The sequence below is a fragment of the Hyperolius riggenbachi genome, chromosome 9 (assembly GCF_040937935.1).
Source record: "Hyperolius riggenbachi isolate aHypRig1 chromosome 9, aHypRig1.pri, whole genome shotgun sequence".
Lineage (NCBI taxonomy): Eukaryota > Metazoa > Chordata > Amphibia > Anura > Hyperoliidae > Hyperolius > Hyperolius riggenbachi.
Genome location: NC_090654.1, coordinates 19,983,348 through 19,999,186, shown reverse-complemented (window position 1 = coordinate 19,999,186; position 15,839 = coordinate 19,983,348). Strand labels below are relative to the sequence as shown.

General features: G+C 45.3%; 1 protein-coding gene across 4 annotated transcripts in view; it reads right to left on the bottom strand.

Annotated features, from left to right (window-relative positions):
• Positions 1-15,839, bottom strand: part of LOC137531492 (high affinity immunoglobulin gamma Fc receptor I-like) — a 117,792-nt gene that overhangs the window by 29,429 nt on the left and 72,524 nt on the right. For all 4 annotated transcript variants that reach the window (XM_068251406.1, XM_068251405.1, XM_068251407.1 and 1 more), the window contains 2 exons: positions 12,541-12,568; positions 2,638-2,714 (listed from right to left, as the gene is read on the bottom strand). In XM_068251406.1, coding sequence (XP_068107507.1) covers positions 2,638-2,714; positions 12,541-12,568 — 105 coding nt within the window. The remainder of the gene's footprint in view (positions 1-2,637; positions 2,715-12,540; positions 12,569-15,839) is intronic.

The following is a 15,839-nucleotide window of genomic DNA, read 5'->3' as shown; positions in this document are numbered from 1 at the left end:
TCGCTCTCTGTAGATAGGAAGAAAGGGGGTAGATCACCCCTCCCCCTGGGGTGGACTCAAATATATTGGTAGGTGAACAGAGGCGCCAGAAGGATAAAAGTACATAAAATTTTTAAAAAATTGCTGGGAGGAAGTGGTGGACTCGCCTCCGTTAAAGCAGACACCAAGGACTGTAAATATATAGATATACACATTTATTGAAAATACCCCAAAGATGCAACGCGTTTCGCGGGCCCAGCCCACTTCTTCAGGCAATAAGCAGGGGATAAACAATAGTGTTGGGCGAACAGTGTTCGCCACTATTCGGGTTCTGCAGAACATCACCCTGTTCGGGTGATGTTCGAGTTCGGCCGAACATCTTTGAAAAGATGTGAGATTTTCGAACTGTAAATAGGAGGCCCAATGAAAGCCTATGGGGGATTTTACCAAATTTGGAGCCCTGTAACTCTGGTTTGCAGAGATGTAGGGAACCCATCTTTGGAGCCCAAGTCTAACAATATGTCTTCTACCTGCATGAGACATTTCGTGAAATTCAGACGTTGCTAACGGCCATGGCTGAGATTTATGTACGTCAGCATAACTACCATTGAAATTGCCCAAATAAACAGGTTTTTGTGACCCTAGGCTATGACCTATTTGGCCTAGGGGCCCGAAACTCACCAGTCATGTTCCCCCTAAGGGTCCCTACAATGCTAGAAAATTTGCCACTGCTGAGCAATTGCCCTTTGAAAAGATGTGAGATTTTGGAACTGTAAATAGGAGGCCCAATGAAAGCCTATGGGGGATTTTACCAATTTTGGACCCCTGTAACTCTGGTTTGCAGAGATGTAGGGACCCCATCTTTGGAATCCAAGTCTAACAATATGTCTTCTACCTGCATGAGACATTTCGTGAAATTCAGACGTTGCTAACGGCCATGGCTGAGATTTATGTACGTCAGCATAACTACCATTGAAATTGCCCAAATAAACAGGTTTTTGTGACCCTAGGCTATGACCTATTTGGCCTAGGGGCCCGAAACTCACCAGTCATGTTCCCCCTAAGGGTCCCTACAATGCTAGAAAATTTGCCACTGCTGAGCAATTGCCCTTTGAAAAGATGTGAGATTTTGGAACTGTAAATAGGAGGCCCAATGAAAGCCTATGGGGGATTTTACCAAATTTGGAGCCCTGTAACTCTGGTTTGCAGAGATGTAGGGAACCCATCTTTGGAGCCCAAGTCTAACAATATGTCTTCTACCTGCATGAGACATTTCGTGAGATTCAGACGTTGCTAACGGCCATTGCTGAGATTTATGTACGTCAGACTCGCCACCATTGAAATTGCCCAAATAAACAGGTTTTTGTGACCCTAGGCTATGACCTCTTCGGCCTAGGACTGCATTGAACGCGACCCACGCATTGTGCGCATTCTGGACAACACCAATTACTGTTTATTGTTTATTGAACCTCTCATCTGTATTACATTTATGACTGCATGGCGACAAAATGCAAATTGCTATCCGCACGCTTCTTGTCCTCATGCAAGGCCTGGGTTGTTGTGTCTCAAAGCGTGGCCTTCTCCTCCTGCGCCGCCCTCCTCCTGTTCCATCACGTGTGCTGCTGCTGGGTTAGCGTTACCGGTCCCTTTTCCTGGAACCTCTTATCTGTATTACATTTATGACTGCATGCCGACAAAAAGCATGTTACCTGTGCAAAGAAAACAGACATTTCCCGCATTTAAAAGACAGTTTTCCCTTTGAAACTTTAAAATCGATTTTCTCAAAAACTATAAGCTCTTTTTGCAAAAAAAAATTTTCCTCGTGTACCCACTCCCAAGGTGCACATACCCTGTAAATTTGGGGTATGTAGCATGTAAGGAGGCTTTACAAAGCACGAAAGTTCAGGTCCCCATTGACTTCCATTATGTTCGAAGTTCGGCTCGAACACCCGAACATCGCGGCCATGTTCGGCCTGTTCGGCCCGAACCCGAACATCTAGATGTTCGCCCAACACTAATAAACAACAGCAATTCAGTTATAGCAAGCAGAGCACCTCTGGGACAGAGGTGACAGAGGTGCTCTGCTTGCTATAACTGATATAGATATAAATATATATATATATATATATATATATATATATATATATATACACATAGATATACATAGATATACGCATACATCACTTCCTGGTTAGCGGCCATGTTTTTTGTTTGTAAACACCGCCTAAAACTGGTGACTAAAATCCAGGATCTCGACGGGTGGCGGAAACTGCAAAGAGGGATCCAGGAGATCACAGTGACTCAATTGGTATGTTTTTTTATTGTACAAATCGGACAGTACAGATTCTCTTTAACATACGTACCAATTTTGGTGATGATAGCATGATGTATAGGAGATGATGTATGGGAGCCATTAACCGCTAAAGCCAGCACAAAATTAAGCACAAATTAAATGAAATGGTAAAATTACAGTTCCTGATTACGTTTACAAACAAAATAAATTATGAATTTACTCAAAATCTCGCATTATTTATGATTATGCATCGTCATTGCGAATTGTGCTAAATTTGTGTTCCTCACTAGCTTCTAGAGGCTTAATTCATAAAGAATTTTGTCACACAAGATGAGTGATCAGATGAAACACTGCTGCTTTTTTACCATTATAATACTCCTTCTGGTCATTAGTTGGAGTATCTGGCTTGTTGGAGACTTCATCTGTAGGTGTTTGTCCGACTCTAAAAAGGAAACAAAACATGGCATCAAGGCAAATGGCTGCTAGAATGGTAAAATAAACCTTTATGTCTATTAATAGGAGCAGGGATGCTCATCCGGATTCCGGATATCCAGGTAACCTGGATATACAACCTTTTTTCAGCTATCCGACCGGATTCGGATTCCGGATACCTGGGCCCAAATCCGGATAGCTATCTGCGGATATTTGGTTGCATACCCGGATATCCGGCAGATATCCGGATCCGAATACTGTAACTAAGGAGATGACATCATTGAGCCAATCAGAGGGCTCCCAGCAGAAGTCCTAGCAACCAATCACAGAGGGGAACCCTGGCCAGCCCCACCTGACCTCATTGAGCCAATCAGAGGGCTCCCAGCCTAAGCTCTGGCACCCAATCACAGTAGGGAACCCTGGCCAGCCCCCCTGTGGGTGCCATGATGAGAAAACTCGTCCTCTGTGACTGCTCAGTCACTGAGAGACATGCTGCACTGCTGATGGCCTAGCAGTTCTGTAAACAGTGATAAACCTAAAGCTGTTCAGTGATTAACCCCTTCACTATCACGACACTATTGTTGTATTGTTAATTAGCTTAATTTCATTGTGTGACAGTCAGAGTGTGTGCTGTGCTGCAGGGCTGCTGCAGCTGCTATGTGTCTGTGTGTGTGCTGTGCACAGACCAAGCCAGCTGCTGCCTGCTGGCCAGCTATTAGCCTTAGGTATATATTAGATTAGGGATTAGGAGATAGGAGGATTACTGTGTTATTGTGTAGTTAGTACTGTAGTACTGCAGTCAGTGCTAGTAGTTGTTAGAGTAGTAGTACTACTGTGTTAACTTACTACAGAACTACTGTACTGCTGAGTGCAAGTGTGACAGTTAGTGTCTTCTCCTCTGCTGTCTGACTGTTACTCGGCACGTGGCACTTGACACGTGGCCCTTGGCACTTGGCATGTGGCCCTTGGCACTTTGCACGCGGCCCTTGGCACTTGGCATGTGGCACGTGGCCCTTAGCACTTAACACGTGGCACTTGGCACTTTGTACTTGGCACTTTGCACTTTGCACGTGGCACTTTGCACGTGGCACTTGGTATGTGGCACTTTGCACGTGGCACGAATAGCGCCTCTGTGGCGCTATTCGTGCTACTGATGAGCTACTGTTTGTCCCCTATCTTATTGCCTGATGAAGCGGGCTGTGCCTGCAAAACGCGTTGCATCTTTTAAGGTACCAATAATAAATGTATTTGTTTAATTCAGACAGTATTTTGAGTCTGCTTTCCGGAGGTAAGTCTACCACTGCCTCCCAGCAAATTTTAGAATTTTGATTACCTTTTATCCTGCTGGCGCCTCTGTTCTCTTACGATAATAATGACACTTTGCACATGTCACTTTGCACGTGGCACTTTGCACGTGGCAGGTGGCACTTTGCACTTGGCACTTTGCACGTGCCATGTGCCACCTGCCATGTGCAAAGTGCCACGTGCATAGTGCCACGTGCCAAGTGCCAAGGGCCACGTGCCAAGTGCCAAGGGCCACGTGCCACGTCCGGCACGCTCCTGGCAGACGTTACACCAGCTGCTACTGCATTGCCCTGCTCCTGCTGCCTTTGCTGCTCCCCCCGCCAGGGTGCCACAGGCCACTGCTGCTGTGCTGATACCACCTATATTTAACCCAAAACACAATCGCTGCGTAATTTCTTGGAGGTTTCTGGGCTGAAAAGTGCCATGTCCCAGTTGTGTATTTGGACTTTGGACACAATGTGGGCTGCACGACCGCTGTCTGGGACCTAGTCCTGATGTTAATTGACAGCCATTTTTTTTGGGGGGGGGGGGGATTTTAAGTCCCCACATCATCAATTAGTGTTTCCCTTTAAAAAATGATGATACATGCCTCATTTACCCTAATAAACATTTTAAAGCAATTTAAAGGCCACTTCCGGGTTTTCTATCCAGATATCTGAATCCGGCCGGATACCCAAGATAGTGAGGTCGGATGTCCGATCCGGATCTGGATCAGAAAATTTTGAACTTGGATATCCAACCTGGATATCTGGGGATCCGGATCCAATCCGGATTTTGAAAAGGGGTATCCGAGCACCACTGAATAGGAGGGCTGGCGCTTCCGAATTCCATATTCAAGCCCTGGGGGGTATCAGTTATCGGTGGAGGTGCTCACTGAGATGTTAATAATTTCAAGTTGGTGCATATTTTATGTAAATTTTCAGCAAATTGTTGCAGCCTGGACTTGGACTATGCAGGCAATGCCATTAGTTACCTGATCCTCCTTAAAGAGGACCTGTAGTGAAAATGACTTAATGAATAAAATTGCTTATTTTTTACAGTATTAATTTATAGATTATTTAGTCAGTGTTTGCCCATTGTAAAATCTTTCCTTTCCCTGATTTACATTCTGAAATGTATCACTGGTGGTGACATCTTTAGTTCTGCCAGGTGATCTGTACGGAATGTTTGTTACTGAGCGTTCTATGCACAGAGGGAGATACTGCTTGCTTGACAGCTAGAAAAAGCTGCTATTTCCCCACAATGCAGTGAAGTTTACAGACAGCAAACTGTCAGGACCATGGTCATGACATCACACTATGGGAGGGATTTCACCACAATATCAGCCATACAGACCCCTCTGATGATCTATTTGAGAAAAGGTAAAGATTTCCTGTGGAAAAGGGGGTATCAGCTACTGATTGGGATGAAGTTCAATCCTTGGATTAAAGTTCATCTATATATATAATTGAGTAAGTGCCTCAAACTTCAAGCAAGAAGAAGAAGTAGTGCCCTGCCCCCAGGGCCGGGCCAAGGAAGAAGAGGGGACCAGTCCAAGCAAGAAGAAGAAGTAGTGCCCTGCCCCCAGGGCCGGGCCAAGGAAGAAGAGGGGACCGGTCCAAGCAAGAAGAAGAAGTAGTGCCCTGCCCCCAGGGCCGGGCCAAGCAAGAAGAGGGGACCAGTCCAAGCAAGAAGAAGAAGTAGTGCCCTGCCCCCAGGGCCGGGCCAAGGAAGAAGAGGGGACCGGTCCAAGCAAGAAGAAGAAGTAGTGCCCTGCCCCCAGGGCCGGGCCAAGCAAGAAGAGGGGACCAGTCCAAGCAAGAAGAAGAAGTAGTGCCCTGCCCCCAGGGCCGGGCCAAGGAAGAAGAGGGGACCGGTCCAAGCAAGAAGAAGAAGTAGTGCCCTGCCCCCAGGGCCGGGCCAAGCAAGAAGAGGGGACCAGTCCAAGCAAGAAGAAGAAGTAGTGCCCTGCCCCCAGGGCCGGGCCAAGCAAGAAGAGGGGACCAGTCCAAGCAAGAAGAAGAAGTAGTGCCCTGCCCCCAGGGCCGGGCCAAGGAAGAAGAGGGGACCGGTCCAAGCAAGAAGAAGAAGTAGTGCCCTGCCCCCAGGGCCGGGCCAAGCAAGAAGAGGGGACCAGTCCAAGCAAGAAGAAGAAGTAGTGCCCTGCCCCCAGAGCCGGGCCAAGGAAGAAGAGGGGACCGGTCCAAGCAAGAAGAAGAATTAGTGCCCTGCCCCCAGGGCCGGGCCAAGCAAGAAGAGGGGACCAGTCCAAGCAAGAAGAAGAAGTAGTGCCCTGCCCCCAGGGCCGGGCCAAGGAAGAAGAGGGGACCGGTCCAAGCAAGAAGAAGAAGTAGTGCCCTGCCCCCAGGGCCGGGCCAAGCAAGAAGAGGGGACCAGTCCAAGCAAGAAGAAGAAGTAGTGCCCTGCCCCCAGGGCCGGGCCAAGCAAGAAGAGGGGACCAGTCCAAGCAAGAAGAAGAAGTAGTGCCCTGCCCCCAGGGCCGGGCCAAGCAAGAAGAGGGGACCGGTCCAAGCAAGAAGAAGAAGTAGTGCCCTGCCCCCAGGGCCGGGCCAAGCAAGAAGAGGGGACCGGTCCAAGCAAGAAGAAGAAGTAGTGCCCTGCCCCCAGGGCCGGGCCAAGCAAGAAGAGGGGACCAGTCCAAGCAAGAAGAAGAAGTAGTGCCCTGCCCCCAGGGCCGGGCCAAGCAAGAAGAGGGGACCAGTCCAAGCAAGAAGAAGAAGTAGTGCCCTGCCCCCAGGGCCGGGCCAAGCAAGAAGAGGGGACCAGTCCAAGCAAGAAGAAGAAGTAGCGCCCTGCCCCCAGGGCCGGTCCTACACTTGCCGCCAAGCTGGAGGGGGTAGTGGGCAGAAAGGGGGTATTGGGCAGAGCGGCGGGGAGGGAGGTCGGGGACCCCCCCCCTCCCTCACCTGGGTCCCCCATCTGCGCACCCCCTCTAGCTTAAGTTCTATAATATATACACTCTAATGAGTTCTGGTTCACCATGTGCTTGCTGGTTAGTCTGTACCTCTCGGTGTTACAAGCTCTACTCCATAGAGCCAAATTAATCCATGCCATGCACTGATGAGGATCAAACAATCTGAAACAGTCTGTATGCATGTTGGATTATTATGGCTCTGTACAAATTAACAAGCTGACACATCATTGCATTCCAGCGGTTCTGGAGGTGTGTTTAGTTTAGGGCAACAATTGTTAATTTGCATATATTGAGCAGTGGGCACTGGGAACCTCTCAAGCTCACTCCAACCTGAATTATCGCAAATTCTTTCTGTTTTAAGAAAGCAAACTTTTGTTTTCCTTAGCTGAAGTTCAGCAGCAGCCGCCACTATTAGTAAGAGGTAGTGGGCGGGGATGACTCACCTCTTCCGTGTTCCAGCGTGCGTTCCACTGTCGTCACTTCCTGCAATGCCTTCCACTTACAATACAGTGGGCGGCATTGCAGGAAGTGATGACAGTGGAACGCACGCTGGAACGTGGAAGAGGTGAGTCAACCCCGCCCGCTGCCTTTTACTAATAGCGGCGGCTGCTGCTGAACTTAAACTAGAGGGCGAGCGCAGATGGGGGACCCAGGTGAGCGGGGGGTCCGACCCTCATCCCCTGCCCAATACCCCCTTCCTGCCCGCTACTCCCTCCAGCTCGGCGGCAAGTGTAGGACCGGCATTCATAATTATGCGGCGTATGCTACGCCGCGGGTCGGCTAGTATATAATATACAGGCAGTCTCCTACTTACAAATGACTTGTGTTTGTAACCTGTTTGTAAATAGAGGACAGTCTGTAGCATATCCAACCACCAGCATGGTTGGATTCAGTGGCTAGCTTCACCCCTCCTAGTTACATTGTTAGTTTGGTTGAAAAATCACATTTGTCTCTCAAGTCCAATTAGAATATTAATAATACAAATAAAAAGATGAATACATAAACACTAGGAACCTTTCTCCTCTGCACCCTCACATATCCCAGTTGATAGGGGAAGGAAAAAAAAACCCTTACAAGGCTTGGGCCAATTAGCCTTTAAGGGGAAAATTCCTTCCAGACTCCAGAACATCAATGTAATGTCAAACCCCTCCTTTTTGCCAGTTCAAACAAAATGGCTGAATTGTGGCAGTGTGTGATGAGGGAGATAATTGCACATGTAACAAGTATGCAATGATTTTAGATGCAAGCAAGGTTTAGCAGAGCTCCTTCTTAAAGGACCAACATCACAAATGTAAGATACATGTAAATACATACATATAAGAGTAAAATGCACTATTACGTACTTTTTCTTATTTCACTGTAACTTACATTGATTAGTAAAAAAGTGACAGCTGTTGGACTGGTCCATCTTCTCATGGGCGTCAATTCACCAAGCATTACCGCATTCAGTAATGTTGAAAACAGCTGATTTTACAGAGCACTTAGGAAAGTGTGAATTCACCAAGGCTTTTACCGCATGAAAAGCTGAATTTACCGAGCAATGAGGTAAATTACTGACTTGTGCAGTAATTACCTCAACACATGTCAGTTAATGTCAATTCATCAAGGTTACAGCATGCAGTAAAACACAGTTTCATTACCGACAGTCCTCTTCTGTCAGTACAAGGGTGAGACTTACAGAACTCACAGAAGCAGAGACTATTGCCTATGATTGACAGGAGCAGAAGCCAATAGAAACAGCCCTTGTCTCCTGCAAGTAATTTTGATTGGACCCGAAGCTTTCCTACCCCCCACACAGTGAGCAGAGAGATTACAGAACAAAACAGGCTTCTCCTGCCACTCTTTGGCAGTTTAACCTCTTAAGTTCCTGTTTGGAAATGCGGAGAAGCTAGTGGGGAAATAACCTAAGCAGGGCATGTGTAAAGTCTCTTGGAGTTCATCTAAGCTGTGGCAAATAAATAAAATGTTAAGAAAGACTAATGGAGACTAGATTCAGGGCAAGCAGAGGCAGTATAACCAAACGTGTACATCTAAAGGGATGTCAGGGTGCCTCTTACTATTGTAATGCTGTCTTTGCACGGAGAACAGCATGTAACAACACTCTTCTGCTGTTACCGACAACTAGGCTTCTGTAAATTACTGAACTTCTTCCGCACCAGTGAAAATATTGGTGAATTAGCACACAAAAGTCTAAAATACTGAATACGGTATTTTCCCCGACTATTTTTTTCTTTTCCGAACAGCCTTTGGTGAATTGGCGCCATGGAGGATTCTCTGTACTTTCTTTCCTTCCTAATTCTTTACAAAAGCATCTGTTGGAAACTATCTATACACAGATGCCGGTGGCCCTCCCTACTCACTTACAAACTGGGAGGGAGGTGCTGCCCAGAATTAAATAACTGAAACCTGTTTAAAAAGATAAGATGAACTTACCTCAGGAATGATAGTTTTGGTTCAACAAGTAGTTTATTTAGACACAAAAATTGATGACTTGTTTTGCAGGCCAAGCCTGCTTCATTGGACAATATGCACTGACCTGATGAAGTGGGTTTGGCCTGCAAAGTGCATCATCAATTTTTGTGTCTTAAACTATATACTTGTTAAACTGAGACTCTATTTTTCATGGATTGACTGGAACCATCCCCAGGGCAATAAGTCCAGGCTTGTACAAGTAATAGTGACAAACACACCCTACTGTGGTTGCGGTTGTTGTTGCAACCCAGTTATGTGAGTATAATTTTTATTTCATCTCCCCATGATCAGACGTACTACACTATACAGGGTTCCTGGCCTCTGTTTTTTGCTCCCCTATAAGATTAATAGGCTATCCAGATTGCTGCATTTCCTACTACCTCGAACAATATTTTGGCAGTTGGACTGAGCAACTGCCCTTCAGTAAGTGTTTTTGAAAATTTAGGAAACCCTCAGACACCCCTACAAGGAGATGAACTAGTCCCAAACCTGTTAAAGCTGATTTATGCTATCTACTAGATTGTTTGACATAGGAAGAACTCTGCTTCTACCAGGAAGCGCTCCCCGATTTTTGTCCTGGGGATTTGGGGGGTATAAAGACCTCGTTCTGCCACAGGAATGCAGCTGTAACGAATGGGGAATTATCTCCGTGGTCAGCGCACAAGATGTGCGTTGACACTGCGGAAATCCTCCACAAGCGTTTGAATAACGCTGGTGACAGAAACAGAAAGACAGAACTAGGCAATACAGATAATTACAACCTGACTATGCTAGAAGGAATGCTAGTGCTCCCAAGGATAACTACTCTAAGATAATATTAGTAAACAATTTGCAGAGGGCTGAGACTCAAGGTAAGTCTAGCAGGATCAAACCTTTATGACCAGCAGGGAATTCTGGGAGGAAATGGTATTTATACTGCAAGCCTTCAAAGGAAGCAGATAAGCAATTTGCATGACAAGTGGATGCAAATCCCTCAGCAGAACAGCAGCCCTGAAACTTGCAGAATGAAGAAAGGTCTCCTTTCCAGGGACCTGCAGCATACAGACCTAAAAATGGTCAAAAAGCTGCCTGCCTGTGCAGACAGCAGAGACAGCAGAGCAGATCATTACAGCAGCATTTCAGCACTGCTCACATTGCTTAACACAAATAGCAGGTAAAAAGAATTATTTTAATTGGCTTCAGACTCTCTTTAAACACACTCCACCCTCTTGAAAAGCGTATTATATTATTCATTACCAGGAAACATCAGAATGTGAGATGAATCATGCACTACACTAAGCTGCCCACAACTGTGTCTGTGCAACTTAAAGAGAACCTGAACTGAAAATAAAAAGTCCAAATAACCATACACAGGTCATTCTTACCTCCTGTGTAGTCTACTCCTCAATCTCTTTCTCCTCTCCTGCGTCCCATTTGTCCACTCTGATCAATGGAATTCTCCGTCCTCCATTTTGAAAATGGCCCTTACCCCATAACAGCTTCCTGGTCAGCACACTGTTACATTGTAATATCACCCTATTGAGCCATAGGAAAACATGGACATTACCTTGCACATTCAGTTGTAACTGACAGCTGTTGATATATAACTGACAGCAACTGGTATATTTCAGTTCTGACAAAATATTGTCAGAACTGGAAGGGATCACTGTGAGAAGAAAATGGAGACCTTCTGAGAGGAATTAATGGTGAGGTAAGTATGTAATATTCATTTACAGCTACGTCATGTGTTTATTTTAAATACTTTTACTCGCTTCAGGTTCCCTTTAAGTATGCAAGGACACACCTGCAGCTGTGCACACTCACCATAACCGCCACACAAAGCCATCACAAACACTAATTCACCACCCACAACTGCACCACCCAAACTAAGCTGCCATCCACAGGTGTGACTGTGCATACTTAAAGAGAAACTCCGACCAAGAATTGAACTTTATCCCAATCAGTAGCTGATACCCCCTTTTACATGAGAAATCTATTCCTTTTCACAAACAGACCATCAGGGGGCGCTGTATGGCTGATATTGTGGTGAAACCCCTCGCACAAGAAACAAGAAAAGTACGTACTCTTGGCAGTTTCCTGTCTGTGAACCTTGCTGCATTGTGGGAAATAGCTGTTTACAGCTGTTTCCAACTGCCAAAAAAGCATGCAGCAGCTACATCACCTGCCAGCAGTAAAAATGTCACCATGTAATAAATGTCAGAATATAAATCAGGGATTTAAAAGATTTTACAATGGGCAAACACTGACTAAATCATTTATACATAATTATTGTAAAAATGAAGCACTTTTTTTTTGATTACATTATTTTCACTGGAGTTCCTCTTTTAAGAAAACATGAACTGAAACTTAAAAGTCAAAATAAGCATACACAAGTCATACTTGCCTTCCATGTAGTCTACTCCTCAGTGTCTTTCTCCTGTCCTGCGTCCTGTTTGTTCACTGTGATCAAGGGAATTTTCCGTCCTCCATTTTGAAAATGGCCATTACCCATAACAGCTTTCTGGTCAGCACACAGTTAAACTTTAACATCGCCCACTTGAGCCATAGGGAAACATGGACATTACCTGGTACATCAGTTTTCCTCTCAGCTATAACTGACAGCAACTGATATTTTACTGACAGCAACTGATATATTTCAGATCTGACAAAATATTGTCAGAACTGGAAGGGATTATTGTCAGAAGAAAATGGCGAGCTTCTGAAAGGAACTGATGGCAAGGTAACTATGTAATGTTCATTTGAAGTTACCTCATGTGTTTATTTTAAATAATTTTACTCAGTACAGGTTCTCTTTAAGTATGCATAGACACCCGTGCAGCTGTGCACACACACCATAACCACTGCATTAAGCCACCGTCCACACTAAGCACCACCCACAACTGTGCCACCCAGACTAAGAACTCTTTTCCACTATAGGTTGAAAAGCTGATGTGTTTTAATTTTCCATAGCAGTGCATTGTGAAAAAGCTTTCAGTTTTTGGAAATTACCTTTCACATCAGTTGGCCTTTCAGTCACAACTGACAGCAACTGAAATATAACTGAACGCAACTGTTTTAGTGTTAATGAATCCTAAGACACCACCTGCAGGCCCCATGCATACTTACAACCTTCAGTTTGTATAGAGGATGATCACAAAGTTCTCACCTGGGTCTCACTTTACCAAAGGTTGATTCTAAAAACAAAAATAAAGATGTTACATTTTGTACGCAGAATTGATGCTCACCTCACATCATTCAAACAGATCTTTCATAATGCCCACTAGTGGCAATATGTCCAGTCCCCAAAGCTTGGATGAGGCTCAGGTTGGAGCAATGTATTAGGTAAGTCCTGCTGATCTCTTTGGCTGCAGTAGTGGCTGAATCATACACCTGAAACAAGCATGCAGCTAATCCAGTCTGACTTCAGTCAGAGCACCTGATCTGCATGCTTGTTGAAGGGCTGTGGCTAAAAGTATTAGAGACACAGGATCAGCAGGCGATGCGGCGGCAGCACCAGGACCGCTCAACGGCAATTGGCGTGAAGTCCTGGGGGCGGAGATTGTAGGGGATCGCGTGCGCTGATGAGTGCACATCCTCACTTCAATGATAGAGCTCCGCTCTGTCATCAGTCTCCCAGCGGCGATCGCCAATAGGAGACTGTTAGACAGTGAAACGACCGTCTATTTGCAATGTACAGTGCTGCGATCTACAGCAGCACTGCACTGGGGACAGCCATGTCACTCGGCTGTCCCCTCTGCAGGCACAAGAGCGATCGGCTCTCATAGGCCAATGTCTATGAGAGCTGATCGCAGGGATTGGCTGGTGGGGGGAGGGAGGGTTCAAAGTAAAATAAATTAAATAGCAAATTTATTTAAAAAACAACAAATAAAAAAAAAAATAAACAAACAAACATCCCAGCAGGGATCAGAGCCCACCAATAGAGAGCTCTGTTGGTGGGCAGAAAAGGGGGGAATCACTTGTGTGCTGAGCTGTACGGCCCTGCAGCGAGCCCTTAAAGCTGCAGTGGCCTAATTTGTAAAAAATAGCCTGGTCACTGGGGTGGTAAAGACTGTGGTGCTTAAGCAGTTAAGTGCCAGTTAGGATGCTTACTTAGAGTATACAGAGGGTAGTATATTGGTTAGGATAAAACAGTATCAGCAACAAGTAAACATTGGGAGAAAATCAGGGTTAGGTGTCAATAAAGGGCTACTATTAAAGAGAACCCGAGGTGGGTTTGAAGATTATTATCTGCATACAGAGGCTGGATCTGCCTATACAGCCCAGCCTCTGTTGCTATCCCAAACCCCCCTAAGGTCCCCCTGCACTCTGCAATCCCTCATAAATCACAGCCACGCTGCTGACAAACAGCTTGTCAGAGCTGGCTGTGTTTATCTCTATAGTGTCCCCGCCTGCATCCCTTCCCTCCCTGCTAATTGGAGGGAAGGGACGGGGCAGGGACCGGAGCTATGCAGGAGGCGGGGGAGCAGCTGAGACTGACACTACAGATGTAAACACAGCCTCACAGCACGGCTGTGATTTATGAGGGATTGCAGAGTGCAGGGGGACCTTAGTGGGGTTTGGGATAGCAACAGAGGCTGAGCTGTATAGGCAGATCCAGCCTCTGTATGCAGATAACATTCTTTAAACACACCTCGGGTTCTCTTTAAGATGAGAAGTCAGGGCTGGGAATAAGAAAGGAGTTAACATTGAGGGTAATTCCATAGATCGATGAAAGATTGCACACCACTTGATTGAGGTGCAAGGACCCATATAAGTAAAGCAATCAAATCCAGAAGGTCCGCACACTCACCGAATAAACTTCCAAGTTTTTATTCAGACAATGTGACAATGTTCCATTCCAACGGCCGTTGGAATGGAACATTGTCACATTGTCTGAATAAAAACTTGAAAGTTTATTCTGTGAGTGTGCGGACCTTCTGGATGTGATAACATTGAGGGTAAGTTGGGGTTTGGGCACCGGGAAGTGGTTATTATGTTGGGAAGGAGGGGGGTTTTGGAGCCAGAAAGGGGTTATCATAAAGGGGAAGAATAAAGTAGGGCATCAACGGGTAGAATTTTGTTTCGGGATTATGTTTCGAGCAGAACACAAATTGCAATGGTGAAAGGGGTGCCGTAATGCTAACCCACTGCTCCAGCATATAGACAATCAGCACCAAGATGAAACACACCCATTAACCACTTGAGGACCGTGGGCTTTAAACCCCCTTAAGGACCAGGCACTTTTTTTCCATTCAGACCACTGCAGCTTTCACGGTTTGTTGCTCGCTCATACAACCTACCACCTAAATGAATTTTGGCTCCTTTTCTTGTCACTAATAAAGCTTTCTTTTGGTGCTATTTGATTGCTGCTGCGATTTTTACTTATTATATTCATCAAAAAAGACATTAATTTTGGCAAAAAAAAGATTTTTTTTTACTTTCTGTGCTGACATTTTTCAAATAAAGTAAAATTTCTGTATACATGCAGCGCGAAAAATGTGGACAAACATGTTTTTGATAAAAAAAAAACAGTGTATATTTATTGGTTTGGGTAAAAGTTATAGCGTTTACAAACTATGGTGCAAAAAGTGAATTTTCCCATTTTCAAGCATCTATGACTTTTCTGACCCCCTGTCATGTTTCATGAGGGGCTAGAATTCCAGGATAGTATAAATACCCCTCAAATGACCCCATTTTGGAAAGAAGACATCCCAAAGTATTCACTGAGAGGCATAGTGAGTTCATAGAAGATATTATTTTTTGTCACAAGTAAGCGGAAAATGACACTTTGTGACAAAAAAAAAAAAAAAAAAAAAGTTTCCATTTCTTCTAACTTGCGACAAAAAAAAAAAATGAAATCTGCCACGGACTCACCATGCCCCTCTCTGAATACCTTGAAGTGTCTACTTTCCAAAATGGGGTCATTTGTGGGGTGTGTTTACTGTCCTCGCATTTTGGGGGGTGCTAATTTGTAAGCACCCCTGTAAAGCCTTAAGGTGCTCATTGGACTTTGGGCCCCTTAGCGCAGTCAGGCTGCAAAAAAGTGCCACACGTGGTATTGCCGTACTCAGTAGAAGTAGTATAATGTGTTTTGGGGTGTATTTTTACACATACCGATGCTGGGTGGGAGAAATATCTCTGTAAATGACAATTTTTTCCTTTTTATTTTACACACAATTGTCCATTTACAGAGAGATTTCTCCCACTCAGCATGGGTATGTGTAAAAATACACCCCAAAACACATTATACTACTTCTCCTGAGTACGGCGATACCACATGTGTGGCACTTTTTGCACCCTAAATGCGCTAAGGTGCCCAAGGTCCAATGAGTACCTTTAGGATTTCACAGGTCATTTTGAGAAATTTCGTTTCAAGACTACTCCTCACGGTTTAGGGCCCCTAAAATGCCAGGACAGTATAGGAACCCCACAAATTACCCCATTTTGGAAAGAAGACATCCCAAG